At 30.5% G+C, this 15604-nt stretch overlaps 1 protein-coding gene across 2 annotated transcripts; it reads right to left on the reverse strand.

Annotated features, from left to right (window-relative positions):
- Nucleotides 1-261: 261 nt before the first annotated feature.
- On the reverse strand, nt 262-10627 carry LOC149488338 (scolexin B-like). Of its 2 annotated transcripts, XM_089695480.1 has the most exons (7): nt 10486-10621; nt 8293-8319; nt 5964-6129; nt 3393-3546; nt 2928-3080; nt 2434-2571; nt 262-1540 (listed from the first exon to the last, which is right to left on the reverse strand). In XM_089695480.1, exons 1-7 carry the CDS (start codon nt 10577-10579, stop codon nt 1382-1384), a joined length of 891 nt encoding a protein of 296 aa, XP_089551606.1. In that variant the 5' UTR covers nt 10580-10621; the 3' UTR covers nt 262-1381. The 2 variants fall into 2 exon arrangements, with proteins under 2 accessions (XP_089551606.1, XP_089551607.1); XM_089695481.1 differs by lacking the exon at nt 8293-8319 and having other exon boundaries at nt 10486-10627.
- Nucleotides 10628-15604: the final 4977 nt, after the last annotated feature.

The following is a 15604-nucleotide window of genomic DNA, read 5'->3' on the forward strand; positions in this document are numbered from 1 at the left end:
GCCAACCGCGGCGGCACGCGGCACCGTGTGTTAATCGCCTACGTAATTGAATAATATAATGTCGATTTATCAAAGTTCTGTTCTTCCGTCTTCAGCGAAGAAAAAAAAAAAGATGAAAATGGATGGAAAAAGGAAAGGAAAAGCATCAGACAGATATAGTTATGTGAACTCTTGTTAAATTAATATTCCATTTAAAATATGATTATGTACAGTTTACCTATACCTTATACATGCAAAGGGCTCAAATAAAATAGTCAAATAAATACGTATGTTTTATTTTAACATAAATCATTAATAACTAATATGTAACTAATTTGTACAAACCTATTTATTATAAGTAATAAGATTTTTTGTATCTGTTTCTTTTATAACATTGATATGTTTTAAGTAGTAAATTTCGAAAAATTTATCGTAATAATTATAACATAGAACAGAAGATATTGGTACCTACATAGTAAACATATCTACATATTTCAGTGTATCAGAGAATCTCCTTCATTTGTACTTATATTTGCGTCAGATAGTATCAGGTGCATTAGGGTAATATTCCAGATGACGGGGTAAATGCAATAATGTAATTAATACGTAGTTAGTGATGAATTAACCAAATATGTATAGATAGATGTTTGTGTCCATGCGATACCTTCACTATATTCACTATACACACAATAAAACGATGAAACGTGGTTTGGTATTCAGAATTTTACAAATTACCCGACATCCGGAATTCCCCGAATGTACTAGGTAAGTATATTGTATTTAAAATGGAATTTTAACCAACTTCTATATAAAAAATTGTTTCGCATTTGGCTAATTATTTAATTGTAACAAAAATGTCATTAATAAGCTTTATTTGTATTAAAAACAGCCTTGTAAAGCCTGGTTTACGTGTTTATAGATTTCTTATACCTAAATAGAAACGACTGTTTCTAATGGATTCGAATATAATTAAAAGTGAAATTTAAATGACTAGCTAGTTCCAACTTCTACGCAATATAAACAACAAATATGTACTTCGATATGTTTTACATTAATACATAGTTATGAGAACACCTCAACTCCGAAAATTTTAAACTTATAATAATTCATAATGTCATGAGTTCTGCTTAGTTTCTTACAATACAAAGCAACAGCGAACCAATAACTAGTACTTGTTCCGTGTTCGTATTCATGTAGTAGTCAATTTTAACAGAAAATATGGCTGTACGTCTATTTATGGTCACTTACAATTAATATAACAATTATTTAAAGATAACCTAATATGGAATGTCATATGACTGCAAATGCAGTTAAGACGTAGACAATTTTTTGCCTTCATTGGCAATCACTAATCTACAAAAATATTTAAATTACTATTTTATATCTTTGGTATAGACTCTGTTTAAATGCCGGTTATTTCTTTAATCCATGGTCTGGCAGCAGCTACCCTGGAGAAGTAGATTTTGGCTTTCGGTCTACATTCACGCGCGTCGTCTTCAACCCATGAAGCTACACCAATAAGCTTCTCTAATTCGTCGATTAGACCACTACCACTGTCGCCCTAGAATAGAAAATGAAACATAATTAATATAATATAACATACCTAGTTATATACATAATACAAAAGCACATCTATGTATATAAATAAGTAGTAGGTACCTATGAAGTTATTGCTATAAAAGAGAAAAATATTAAAAAGGTTTGCAACTGCTTCACTAACGGATTTAAAAATTTTATAATGTAATATTAGATACTATTTATCAGCCCCAATGTGTCAGTTTGAACTGCTTGGTCGTAATTCCTGCGCTAAATTTTCATGGAATATTTAGGGATTGGTGTTGTTTGTTTGTTTAAACTTCAAGTAAAAAATTTATATCAGACTAGGCCAATATCAATAGATACCAATCTGAATCGAAGTTTAAATAAATTTTGCATACATTATTCACATCACAACTTCACCAATGAAGGTCATCGCGATGTACCGGCATTTTCAGAACCAGTCTTGACAACGCATTATATACCAAACAACACTTCACCAGTACGGTTATTAACCTTCAAAGGAGGCTAATGTAAGTTTTGAGAACATAAGAATTCTTATTAGCTGTAGGTATCTTGCGGTGCTTCGTCTTATTGGTGGATGCTATTCTTTTGATGATGATTGTATTAAATACCTTGATCTATAAATATAAATGGGCTATCTGTATCTAAAAATGCAAGAATTTTTCAAATCGGACCAGTACTTACTTTCTGAGATTAGCGCCTTCAAGCAAACAAACTCTTCAACTTAATTTAGTACCTATAGATTATTAGATGATCATAAGACTTTTTCAAGTAAAATTTCATTAGGCGCGTTGAGAGTAAGGGGTTCAGGGTCACGTCATGGCATTTTGATGTCTAAGAATCTTGCCAAATAAATTTCCCATTTTAAGTATAGAGTATAGATATTATACTTACATTACAAGCAGTGTCATAACGAGGTGGTCTTCCCGTGGCACAGAGCATGTCCTGTGAATCGTACTCCACCAGTTCTCCGCAATCCGAGTCAGAGAGCACCTCTAAATCCATCGCGTGCATGTCTGGTCGCATTACGTCCTGAAATTATATACATAGTTATATAATTGTAGTATCTATAAATAATAAATAAATAGAATATCCTTTACCTATTGAATTTATAAGTAGGCACATTAATGCACGACTAGATCCATAAGGCAAAGGAAAAAAAAAAATATAATGGAGACACCATGCAAACATTATGTAATTATCCTTATTTGATCACATTGTAAATAATAGACCTCAAAACACCAATAACTTTGCGACTTCAAAACAAATCAAACATTATAAAATTGGCATGCTCCCCATACCTTCTGCAGACCTAAAACTCGAAGATAGAATTCTAGACGGTAAAAATTGTCTCAGATCTTAAGAACACTTGAATATCTATCACTCACCCCATGTGTAGCAGTGCCAAAGCCAGCAAAGCCAACAGTTTCTCCAGGATGGTGGTACGTAGCGTCATCTAGACGTGATGCTGCTAAGATCTTGCCATCAAGGGTCAGGGGCTCTTCTAACTCGACCAGCAGGAAGTCCCATCGCGCAGCTACCTATAAGATTATAAAAATGTTGCTATAAATTTCGTACAATATCATATTCGATATCTGTTTGATTCTGAGTTTTATAATTATTTTCTATCTCACGATATGTAGAAGAATATTAGGAAGTATCGAGTATGGTAAGCTCTGTTGGATGGAAATTTATATCTCGAAGAGCCAATTTATTTTAGTTTGTAACAAAACCTCGAAGTGAATAATTTAAAAAAAAATTCGAGAAAAATGAGAACCAAAAAAAAAATTCAATAATTTATTGGTTTATCCGGGAACGTCATTAGAACCAATAACCGTAAAATTATAAAATACCTGTTTGATGTTGTAGCTATCTGTATTCAGCCAGTACGGGCCAACAGAGAATCGCGGATGAATGTGCAGTTTCTTTACGCGGGCTTTGATTCCGCTGCCATTTTCAGTATTGTTTGTTCCCGCCAATATGTCACGCCCTCTTGTGAAAAGTGTACTGTAACCAATAGAACTAAGAATCTATAACCGAGCCTTTATAAAAAATGTAAAAAAGTGTCGTTGCAACTTTTCGTGAGTTGCAATTTTTTCCGTCTAGTCTTTCACAACGCGGAACTTCGTTCCAAAAATGTATTTGAGGCATAGTTTCATGGCATTCTAACTAATGCTTTGTAAATGAGACATTAAAAAAAAATAGAATAATATCAATTACGATGCGGGATTCGAGCTCGCCTCTTTTGCCATACTCCCCATGTCATATCATCATTATTAGTCAGACTTTTTCTGAAACTATCTTAAAATCATAGCTTTTTAACTATTTATTTTTTCCATATTATAACAACATGCATAGATTGCAGTAAATATTGTTTTATTTCCAAGTACCTATTACCATATAAAACCCTTTAGTCAATATGAAAATGAGGGAAACCTATTTTACATAGCAACCTGCTTTACCTGCAGTTTATTTAATAATATCCTCGTTTACGGTCGATTAAACAGCTTTTCATTGCCAAATTTATTAGGACCATCATGTCTGTGTGTATTGTGATTTTTTAAATTGTTGCGATTACAGATGAGGACTTATAGATTGTATAGAAAATAAAACTGGCATGTTCAGTTAACCTAGAAAAAATACGTTACATAACTCTATGCCTATGTGGAAAATAATACACAACAGAAGCTAATAACTAATAATAACATTATTATTATTTTTGCTACAGCTTTTACAAGGATACTAATAAACACGTTCATAAAAGCCTTGGAATGAATTTACACCTCCAAATTGTACATTTGTTTTAAACCATTATTGTTGTAATTGTAATTTTGTTTGCATTGTGCAACAAAGTGTTTTTTACTTTTTCTATAATGAATAGGAATATTCATATTGTCATACATATATGTTGCAGGCAAATTGTATTATTTCGCCGTTTACAAAACGCGGCATTTTGTAATATGTCGAGGATTCGTAATCAGAAATTTTTCGTTTGGATAAGGGGGTGGGTTAGGTTAGGTACGTGTTTTTTTAAACTACACAGAAGTGGGGCTCCGTCCGCTCGCGACCGTCTTTTTGTAGAATTTTGGAAAAAGTAAATCCTCAGCATTTTACAAAATACAATTTGACTGCGACACACAACGTAACATATGAAAATTAACAGATATAAATTATAATATCTTGTAAAATAATTAATTATTATTCATTGCCGGTATATTTATGAACGATAGGAATGGTAATTATACAGTTATTGTTTTCCTTGTTCTATCGTTTATGTATATTATTTTTTTAAACTATCCTGTTCAAGATAAACTAACATAATATTGTATGCATCCAAGAAAAAGCTATCATAAGGTCACTTCTTATCGAAAGGTCCGGCGATGCTCTGCGTCTCATCTTTAGTGTTATAATATGTATACAACAAGGTTATTGACTGATTACTACTAATCCTGCTATTTCTTTCAATGCAAATTCAAGTATTTTGGTTGATTCGCTTCTAATAAGTCCGCAACATTTATATCTTTAGGTGTAAACGACAAACAGGAATAAATCTTATTTTAGAATTAATTTTAGTATGTAATTTGTACAGTATAAATATTTTTTTAATAATATTTGTCCTTATTTTAAGGATAACTTCAAAAATAGGTACATAAATAAATTGTCCTCAACGTAAACATAAATATAATTGACCACATAAATTAATTAAATTACATAACTATTCCATTCTCGTGGGATCAATAAATTGTGGTAAACATGGAAAAACCACTGACGTAGTCAATAATCTAACTTAAATGCGTCTCAAATGTGTTAATATGTATTGATATTCAATATACATTCGAGATAAATGTATCTTTTGTATGGTATATTATAGTATAAATATTATAAAGCTGAAGAGTTTGTTTGTTTGTTTGTTTGAACGCACTAATCTCGGGAACTACTGGTCCGATTTGAATTCTTTCGGTGTTAGATAGCCCATTTATCGAGGAAGGTTATAGGCTATATTTCATCACACTACGGGCAACAGGAGTGGAGCCACGGGGGTGAAACCGCGCGGAGCAGCTAGTTATTAGTATATACCATATACCTATTATGTACCTACAAGTATTCATTTTGATATGCATGAGATCTTGCTATATGACATTCAATTATTTTCGTCTCGTTAATGTAGCCTTGAAATTGTATTATACCAAATTTCAAATACATACATGTTTTGGTCATTCTATGTGTATCTATACTAATTTGATATAGAGGGAATATTTTTATTTGTTACGACTTAATTCAATATCTAATCGGACAATTTATTTTCCTTAAAAAGCTTGGTACCGAGCTTGTACCGAGTAACATAAGCTATGTTTGTTTTCCCGTAACGAAACGTGAAAAAACCGGGGCTAACAGCTAGTTTATCATATTAGTATGAAACTTACCAGTGAGCAGCTGATAAGATCCATTTATCACCAATGATGGTTCCCCCACAGGTCTTGCCAAAGAGCACAGCTGACGGATATCTCTCGTTCACAGGCTTGCTTAGATCGTCCCGCGGGAGGACGGGATGCGGGACTTTGTCCGGATTGCATTTATTTACGTGTAAACCTGAAATATAAATACTAGTTTTATAATAAATTTATAAATCAAATCGCCCCTTATCAGATAAGTCAAACAGAAAATGGTGAGTTATTTGTTAGCGATGGTTCACTTGCAAGGTTCTTATTTTGTTGTAAACGGTTTGTACGAAGATGATGAAAATCTAAATGATTGATGAGAGATGATGTTTGAAAAATAGGCTTCAAAATAATAATTCAACTTCCCATATATAAACATAATGGTGTAATTTAACAACATTTCGAGATACTAGTGCGATAGGCGAGTTATTATCACTTATGATTAATTGATATCGAGTTTATTTTGGATTTTCTCTTTGATAATTGATAAAATACTGTTTTCTAATGTTATTATGGAGACGTTTATGCTCAAATGAGATGTACTTGTGATTGCGAGTACCTAAGCTAAACTGCAGGTGTTTGTCGAGTCTAATTACTGCTGTGTAAGAATATATTTCTTAGAATACAATCTAAGAGCAGGCATCAACTATTATTAGTCTCTTAATATCAACTATGGAAAAATATATTTAAAAGTTTACAAAATAATAACAACGCTTGTAATTGTCCAAACTTAAGAGTAGCATTGTCGATTATCTTGAGATATTTTCGCAATTTTTCGAGAAAAGCGAAGGGAAACAAGAATTAACTTCAATGTCGTGATCATCAGTATCTTTCGTGTTTCTTGCTAATTGTATTGTTCACAAAAACCGGTATTGGGTAATATTTGGAAGACTTAACGTGATCATGTGAAACCGTTTTGGCTTTAGTTAAAGAATAAATTTAAAATATAGATTTTTATCGAATTATTTATCCTCATATCATTTTCAATAATTGTGTCTTAGATCGTTTTCTATTTATATGAATACTAGCTTTCCGCCCACGGCTTCGCCCGCGTTTTCAAAGAAAAACCTGCGTATCTCCCGTTCCCGTGGGATTTCCGAGATAAAACCTAGCCTATGTGTTAATCCAAGTTACCCCCTATATGTGTGCTAAATTTCATTGAAATCGGTTCAGTAGTTTATGCGTGAAATACATACATACATAATTACAAACCTTTCCTCTTTATAATATTACTAGCGGTCCGCCCCGGCTTCGCCCGTGGTACATGTACTTACGTTTTCTCTACATAACAACCATCCTCGTACTTCAAGGAATATAATAAAAAAAGATTTATCTAAATCGGTTCAGCCGTTCTCGAGTTATGCACTTACCAACACATTTTGCGATTCATTTTTATATATAAGATTATAGGACAGATTGTATGGATGAAGACTTTTCAAAATATTGTAGGAAATTAAAAGCACATAGTTAGCCCTAGGTAGGTAATCAAAACAACTAGATTGAAATAAAATTTCCTTAAATGTTTTCGTCTAATGAACCGTTATAATATGCATAGAGATAATAATTCAAATGAAATTAGTCATGAAGTTCAGTTTCAGGAACGTTTCGATTTATAGAGAAACAAACATACAAATTATCGTTTATATACATTTTAGATTTACTTTTAACGGTATTATTAAATTAGTGAACAATGGGAAGTCAATAATGTAGTATGATTGATGGATTAGAATTAAAAAAAGGTTAACATGCATGTCCTATAATTAGTACATTAATAAGCTTGCGAAGTGAGGTATCTAGTTAATTAACTATACAATTTAATTAATTTACTAATTGTCAAAATTAATAAGCACTTATTAAGCTCATAGATGACATATTTATGTACAAATAATAATTGTAAAACAACCACAATATTCATTGGTTTGACTAGAGCTTTATTTTATAAAATACAGGTTTGGTAAGTTTGCAAGTTGTTGCAAAAATCCAATGTTAAGAGTATTTCAAGGCTTAAAATTATATTAAAATACTAGCTTACCGCCCGCGGCTTCGCCCGCTTTGTCTAAAACCTAATAAATTATATACTAAAACCTTCCTCTTGAAGCTAAAGTTTTCTATTAAAAAAAAACCGCATCAAAATCCGTTGCGTAGAAGATTTAAGCATACAAAGGGACAGCGAGGGACATAGAAAGCGACTTTGTTTTATACTATGTAGTGATATTCGGATTTTTCTGGATATAGTAAGAATATGGAAAGTAGATATATTATTAAGTATTAAATATTATTAGTATAGAACCAAAGAACACAGAAAGCAACTTACGAGTCTGAATAATGTAAACCCCCACCACTAGAAATAAAAGAAAATATACATTTTATATAGAAATACTGTACATAAATGTAACTTTTTAACAAGAGGATAAGAAAAGAGGAAGTACCTATAGCATATTTCGGAGCGTTTTTGCTTGGTCTAGCTTGACAAAATGTTGAAGGTAGTTAAAGTGCGTATAATTATGTTTGTTATTTCATTAAAGAAAGTTATTCCTCAAAATACACAGTTTACAGAAAATATTCAGATTACCCAGATTGTAAAATGTCTAAATATAGTTATTCTTGTTTTTGAATTTCCCATAAAAAATGTACGTAAGTACTCGTATCTTTTTAATTAAGACAAAATACGTTAGTAATTAGAAGAAGATTAAGAAGTTTTTTTTCTTTTACAAGAAAAAAACGAATGTGCATACGTTGATAGCATTATAATTGATCTGTAACGACAGCATAATTATAATTGTCACAGATTACATAGCAAGTTGATGGTTAGTTTTAATCGTCGTAGCGTGTTTTCTATAGGAAATTTTTTGAATTATTTTTAATTGTTTGTAAAAATTTCTATTTTGATTTCAAATGAACATATTAACTACGGATAATATAATACTATACATATTAAATAAAAAAATCTAATAAATACTATCCGCAAAAATGATTGACCTATTTCAGAAGTTATGTTATTTTTTACATTTTGTTTTTTTTTTATGGTACCTATCACGAATGTCTACCTTCTAGTGTCTATAGCATTCTTAATTAAATATTTATTTAGTTTAGTATCATCCTATTACACGAATTTGTTTTAATTGATTCCAAATATTTTATGTCTTTTTCAATTAACCATTATTACTTTGAGCTGATGAATGTTGTGATTAGTCGTCTACATCAAACCTTTACAATTATCTAAATACTATGAATTATCAGATAGACTTCTATGAAAATCTATGAGAGAGAGGTCATTAATTATAAATTATGGATTTTCCAATTATATTCAATTTGTAAATACGGCAGTTATTTATTTGATGATGGCTTCATAGTTTAGTAAAATTTACAAAACTGGCGAAAAAGACAAAATAGGTTATTCCTCATCGACGTCGATCATTAATTAATTATTATTTATTACAAAGATAGACTGACTTCTTTAATAATATTTTAGTTTAAATAACAATAACCATCTTTATATTTTATTACTTTTAAACTACACATTACATAATATCTAAGAAACTGTCGGTATATATAAATAATCAAATTACTCATACAATAGATACTATGCACTTTTTCACTCTTTTCATTTTCCTATATCCCAAGGTTGCCTGGAAGAAATCGCTTCAAAGCGATAAGGCCGCCAATTTGTACGGTGAAGATTCCTTTTGTATGTTATTGTATTTTATATCTGTGCATTGTACAATAAAGTGTTTATTTATTATTTATGCACATGTAGTCAGTTGAATAGAGTCAAATATTAACCGTTAAGTTAGGTTGCAGGAAAAATTTTCTAAAAAATAAAGTAGCGTATTATTTTTATTAGCAAAACAATGTCCTAACTCCTAACGGATTCATAATAAATCACTAAACAACAAAGAAGTTAGTATTCAAACAGTGGAGTCATCGTTGCCCTTAAATAGTCACTCATGTATTATAAATATAGTGTTCTGTACACGAGTGGGTTTGTTTATTATTTATTCATATTTACTGATGTGTACCGATTCGTCATATTTTATTATAAGCATCCGTTAAATTTAGAACTAATGATCCAATATCTTATTTTATTTTATTGTGTTTTAGCAAATAAGCATGTCTTAATTGTAATCTAAGGTCTTAGAATAATATCAATACAAGAAAAATCAATTTTGCCATACCGTTTCCCTAAATTGACACATGAAACCTAGATAAATTAGAGAGGGTATTTAAATATTATTTAAAAATACGTCGGCGCTAAAATTTTATCTATGTGTTTATTTTCATATTAATTTAAAAATCTTATGTTCGTTTTACTATGCCTAAACCGCACTGTATGATCTAAACGAAAAATAAAAACAAAATATTTGTTTGGCATTCAGCCTTCACGTTATTCGGGTTAAATACACATAATTGCGTTAACATCGGATATCGTATGCAAAACGATGACACCCTCGTTACCGTTGATAAGTACCACTACACATTCACTATCACTGAAGACACATGTACTCACAAGGCTTGTCCAAAGGTTGGACCCGGTTGATTCGCGCGCTGCAAGACACGTAAGACGCCAGCGCAATAAACACGACCACTGCTGTCCGATACATTTTTATTTGTTGTTCACAACAGACTGGTTCACCGTGTGTTATACCAAGCTATTTATTATATACGTTCGATGTCGTAGGAATATACGATAACGCTAATGAGCATTTCGGTTAATTAGGACGTATTGATTGTTAATGTTTATTATTAAATTGTACCGTCATTATTTTGAAAAAATTGTGTCGTTTTTTGTGCAACGTTTAGTCAATGAGGGATAGATTAAAAAATTGTTAAAAATATTGTGTTAAATGAGTAAATTATGATCTGGTATTTTTATTTATTTTTTGATAACTAATAAATATGTAGAGCGAAATTAATTATAAACTGTAAATTATATTATAACTTAAAATCATTATATTTACCTACAGATAAAAAAATATTTATTATCTACTTCTCCGTTAAAAAAAATATCGACTAATTGAAACTGTTTTTCGGATTTAAATTATAATTTCTAAATTCTATATTCAGTAATTTTACAACTTCATTTTATTATATTTTTGTAAAATAAATAAATTACATATAACTAAATTAGCCAATGGAATTTGCGTTAGATATATCTTTGAAAAATTACGTATCTAGATTTCTTTGTTGTTTTTATTTATTAAGCTCATATCTAACTCTGTTTCATTTACATAATTATATTTTATTAACAACTGTGAGATTTAGTATTTAAGTACTTTTAAATTTTATAAAAATAATATGTGTAATAAAGTGTTAAAGAAATAAAATAAACAAATAAATTAAATTTATTTTTGTGAATTGTACTAACATTCAAATTTATATAGCAAGCCTGCAGTATGTTCTAAATTTCCCTTGCAACATCTGCGCATTTTTTTTAATTATAAGTAGCAAAACAATGTGCGATTAGCTTTCAGCTTTCAGTAAGCTTTTGAAGTGTCAAAGATTAACACAATTTAATTGTTGGATCTTTACTACTCCTAAAGGAAAATTTAATGTTATATAAAAATAATCTTCTTATATATAAAATTCTCGTGTCACAATGTTAGTCTGCATACTCCTCCGAAACGGGTGGACCGATTCTCATGAAATTTTCTGTGCATATCGGGTAAGTCTGAGAATCGGCCAACATCTATTTTTCATATGTACCACGGGCGAAGCCGGGGCGGGCCGCTAGTCTTATATATAAAATTCTCGTGTCACAATGTTAGTCTGCATACTCCTCCGAAACGGGTGGACCGATTCTCATGAAATTTTCTGTGCATATCGGGTAAGTCTGAGAATCGGCCAACATCTATTTTTCATATGTACCACGGGCGAAGCCGGGCCGGACCGCTAGTAGTTATATATAAATTATAGGTTTTTTTATATTTCAAGTTTTTTTTTATATTTCCTTGACACATCTTAAACTTACGTTAAGGATACGGAAGGAAAAGATTTGGTGAAAGAACTGCTTGTAAAAGTTTTAAATGCTTTTGAGAAATGTGTGTGCACTTTCTGCGCCTCGTTAGTAGTCTTTGGTAGATTTTTCTTTGATTTTACTTAATTGAAATATGTGTCAATTGAGATTGACTTTACTATTAATTTTCTTATTCATTAAGACAGATTTCAGTGCTCTGCCAGAGTTAAAGTTTTAATTGCCTTCGGGTCTACGTTCATGCGTAACCACTGTACCAATGAAGCCCCAGCAGAGTTTTACTTGACATAAAAAGAGCTATTATCAGCGTGATACATTGAAAACGTATAAAAATGAATTTTCTTTCAATATATTTCTGGTTATTAAAGCAATTTATATCCTCGTCTCAATTGTCGATGGTCCATTAAACCATAACGTGAAAACCTAATTCACATTTGAATGTTTTTTCCCAATGTATAATGTTATTCTTATCATGTAAAGTTTTCCGCTTTCTGCAAATAGCGGTAATTACGTACTTATCAATGTTTATGTTTATCAGTATAATTGTAGCTAAGTCTTTATAGTTGGGAAATGAATACTATTGATACTCATGTTACGATTACAATTTATACAAGTAGGTACATAGTAGGTACCTACATTGTAAGAGACCAAAACTAATCTATACTTAATATTATAAAACTGTAGATTTTGTTTGTTTGAACGCGCTTATCTCAGGAACTGGTCCGATTTGAAAAATTATTTCGGTGTTAGCTAGCCAATTTATCGAGGAAGGCTATTAATAGGCTATATATCATCTCGCTTAGACAAATAGGAGCGGATCACTGCGGGTAAAACCGCATATTATTATATCACAGCTAGTTGGTCTTAAAATTGCTTCTTGTTTTATTCATTCATTTTGAGATTGTACTGTGATTAGGTACTTACTTACCTATATTTCTGCACAAATTGTATCTATTTTTCTGGATATTGAAAATGTAGTAATTTCAGTTGATTACGGTTTTCCCTTTATTGCAACCATCGCCGTTGCACTGTCCAAATGTGTGTTAAAAATGTCATATTACTTCTTCAACTTATATAGATAAGTAATATAGGAAATAATACAGAGTAAATAAAACAAAATATAAATTCAAATAAACTTTAATACCCTTTTTAACGCCTACGATGAGAGAATCGATTACAGATTAAAGACAAGTATTTGAATGATTTGTTGTAACGATACATAAAATATGTATAGTAATAGTAATACTGTATATATTGCTCTTAGATATCACCTATGTAACAAATTATGTATAAACTGCAATTAATAAGAAATCAATATAATAGTGGTTATCGACTGCAGAACAAGTTTGTCTTGAATTGTGTTACAATTACATTGTAAAACGACAACAAAGATAATTGTATTGGAATGTTAGAAGGAATGTATTGTAATTAAATTCACTCAATAACAATAATTAATAGGTGAAGACAAGACAAGAGTATCATAAAACTGACGACACAGATAGTCGCTTTGATTTGCCATTACATTTTGTTATCTAATATACGTATGTTACGGATTAAGTAATAATAGAGGCATTTTTAATAATTCCATGTATTGAATGTTATATTGGGAAGCTACTGAGTTTAAAACATTAACCCTTGAGTCGTTATTGGTTCGAATAGATATTTAAAACGACAGATATAGAGCTCCGGAAGAGGGCATTGTGACATTGGATACTATGAAAATTACCCCGTTTTTTACTTGCTCCATAACATAATACAGCATTTAATTTTATTAACTTAACAGTTTACAGTACGTAATACAAACATTGTTGAAAAATATAAAGTTTAAGGCGTGAATTTGATAAAATGTTTGATTTTACTATAAATATTTATTTTGGTGATTTCAGTTTTAATATAGAGTTTTTGCGAACATAACTAGTAAATTTTCATATTAAAATAAGTCATTAATCATCATAAGTACACACTTACATTATCGCCCATGCTCATTAAAATAAATTGACATTGATTTATTTTATTTATATTCTATTACATCCATAGTTATTCCAAATTACTTTACAAAAAATTTCTGAGTAAATTTATGAACATCACAATATGGGGCACATCTAACGTAGTCCTAAAATAAATAAAATTAAAATTCAAAATGTTTGCCTTTGTATAAGCTTCATACTGTCTAATCATAAGTGTTACAAAGATATGGATTTTCAATAATGACATGAGTACACAATACACAAGCTCTATGACTAGTTTCAGAGGATTCATTGTGTTTTACAAATTATATTTATATTTTTTTAGAATAAGGGTGCATTTCCACCAATAATGTGCGAGGAATGTGTTTGTAAATAACCAATAGTATCGCTTCAAACGTTAAACGCTTCAAACTTCGAACTAAATGAAGCGATATGATTGGTTCTTTAAAACACATTCCTCGCTACACATCTTCGCACATTATTGGTGGAAAAGCACCTCAATGTCTTGATTAATTTGTGAGTCACTTTATGATAAATATGAGTCGTTCTTTGTTCTATAAGTGACTTAAGGAATTACAATGTGCTTGAACAACTACATAATCAACATTTCCACCGAATTCATGTTTCATTATGCACTTAATTTCATTATTATATTAATGCTATAATTAATAATTATAACTTTATAAGTGTAATTGGGATTATTACCTTATTACATACTTGATTCGTGGATTTAATGCACATAAATATAATTCAACTACTATGATCAGCAGATCAGAACTGCATGTTATTCTGTAGCCGTAAGTTTTCACAACACATAGTCAAAATTTTATTTAAGGTATTATTTTTTTTCAATCTTCTTCAGCCCTTTTTTCAATCAAGATTTTATATTTACGAAGTGTCACTCGACATTAAATAATATTGATAACCATTATAGCACACAATATGCTTCGTCGGATATTTATCCAGGTTTAAAATTTATTCAAGCGAATTTAAGAGTTTTTTTTAAGTAATGATCCAGAGAGCCCATTCCATTAATTATATCCCTAGTTAATATCATTTTAATCCTTATTGTAATCTCATCAATATTGACGAAAATTTTGTAAAGTTGTTATTGTGAACAAGGCCTAAGGGGCGAACAACCTTTAGCTTTTATTTCCGTTATTAACTAAGTCTCACTCTTTTTTAAAACATAAGATTAGGAAATAAATAAGTTCATTAATAATTGACCTATTTTTAGGAATGCAATTATAATTTAAGTTAAATTAGAAAGGTACTCTTATGAATAATCGGGCAAAGTGTAGATAAAAAAGCCATTATATAAAACCTTATTCTATTCCAAATTTTCATTCTACTATCATTCTTTTTCTACAACCAATAAATCAAAAATAAAAAGCAAAAAAGTTTACCAATCTTTTAATTGTAATTTGAATTAATTTATGCATCCTTTTATTTATTTATTGCTTTCTATCCGATTTTTTCCGGAAATTTTCAGAGAATATCATAAATTAGACTTAGTTTTTATTAGTCATATTTACCTTTATTTACTATGCTTGTCGCGTGGCTGTTTGTCAGTCTGTATATTGTGGTTGCATTGAGTCAGTGTATAAAGTCTAGACCCAGGTTAGCGGTAAAGTCTGTTGATATTTGTTAGTCATTCATTGTCAAGGTCGGGACTACTTCTGAATAAT

This window comes from Colias philodice, chromosome 5 (assembly GCF_061535455.1).
Source record: "Colias philodice isolate Cphi_HAF_F1 chromosome 5, ilColPhil1 Martin Lab GWU primary, whole genome shotgun sequence".
Lineage (NCBI taxonomy): Eukaryota > Metazoa > Arthropoda > Insecta > Lepidoptera > Pieridae > Colias > Colias philodice.

Excerpts from the sequence above, each read along its gene's own strand:
- LOC149488338 (XM_089695480.1), bottom strand. The coding sequence starts at position 10,579 with ATGTATCGGACAGCAGTGGTCGTGTTTATTGCGCTGGCGTCTTACGTG. Across the intron at positions 8,320-10,485 it reads CCAACCTTTGGACAAGCCTT|TGGTGGGGGTTTACATTATT; the intron begins GTGAGTACATGT and ends TTTTATTTCTAG. Across the intron at positions 2,572-2,927 it reads TTGGCACTGCTACACATGGG|GACGTAATGCGACCAGACAT; the intron begins GTGAGTGATAGA and ends ATATAATTTCAG.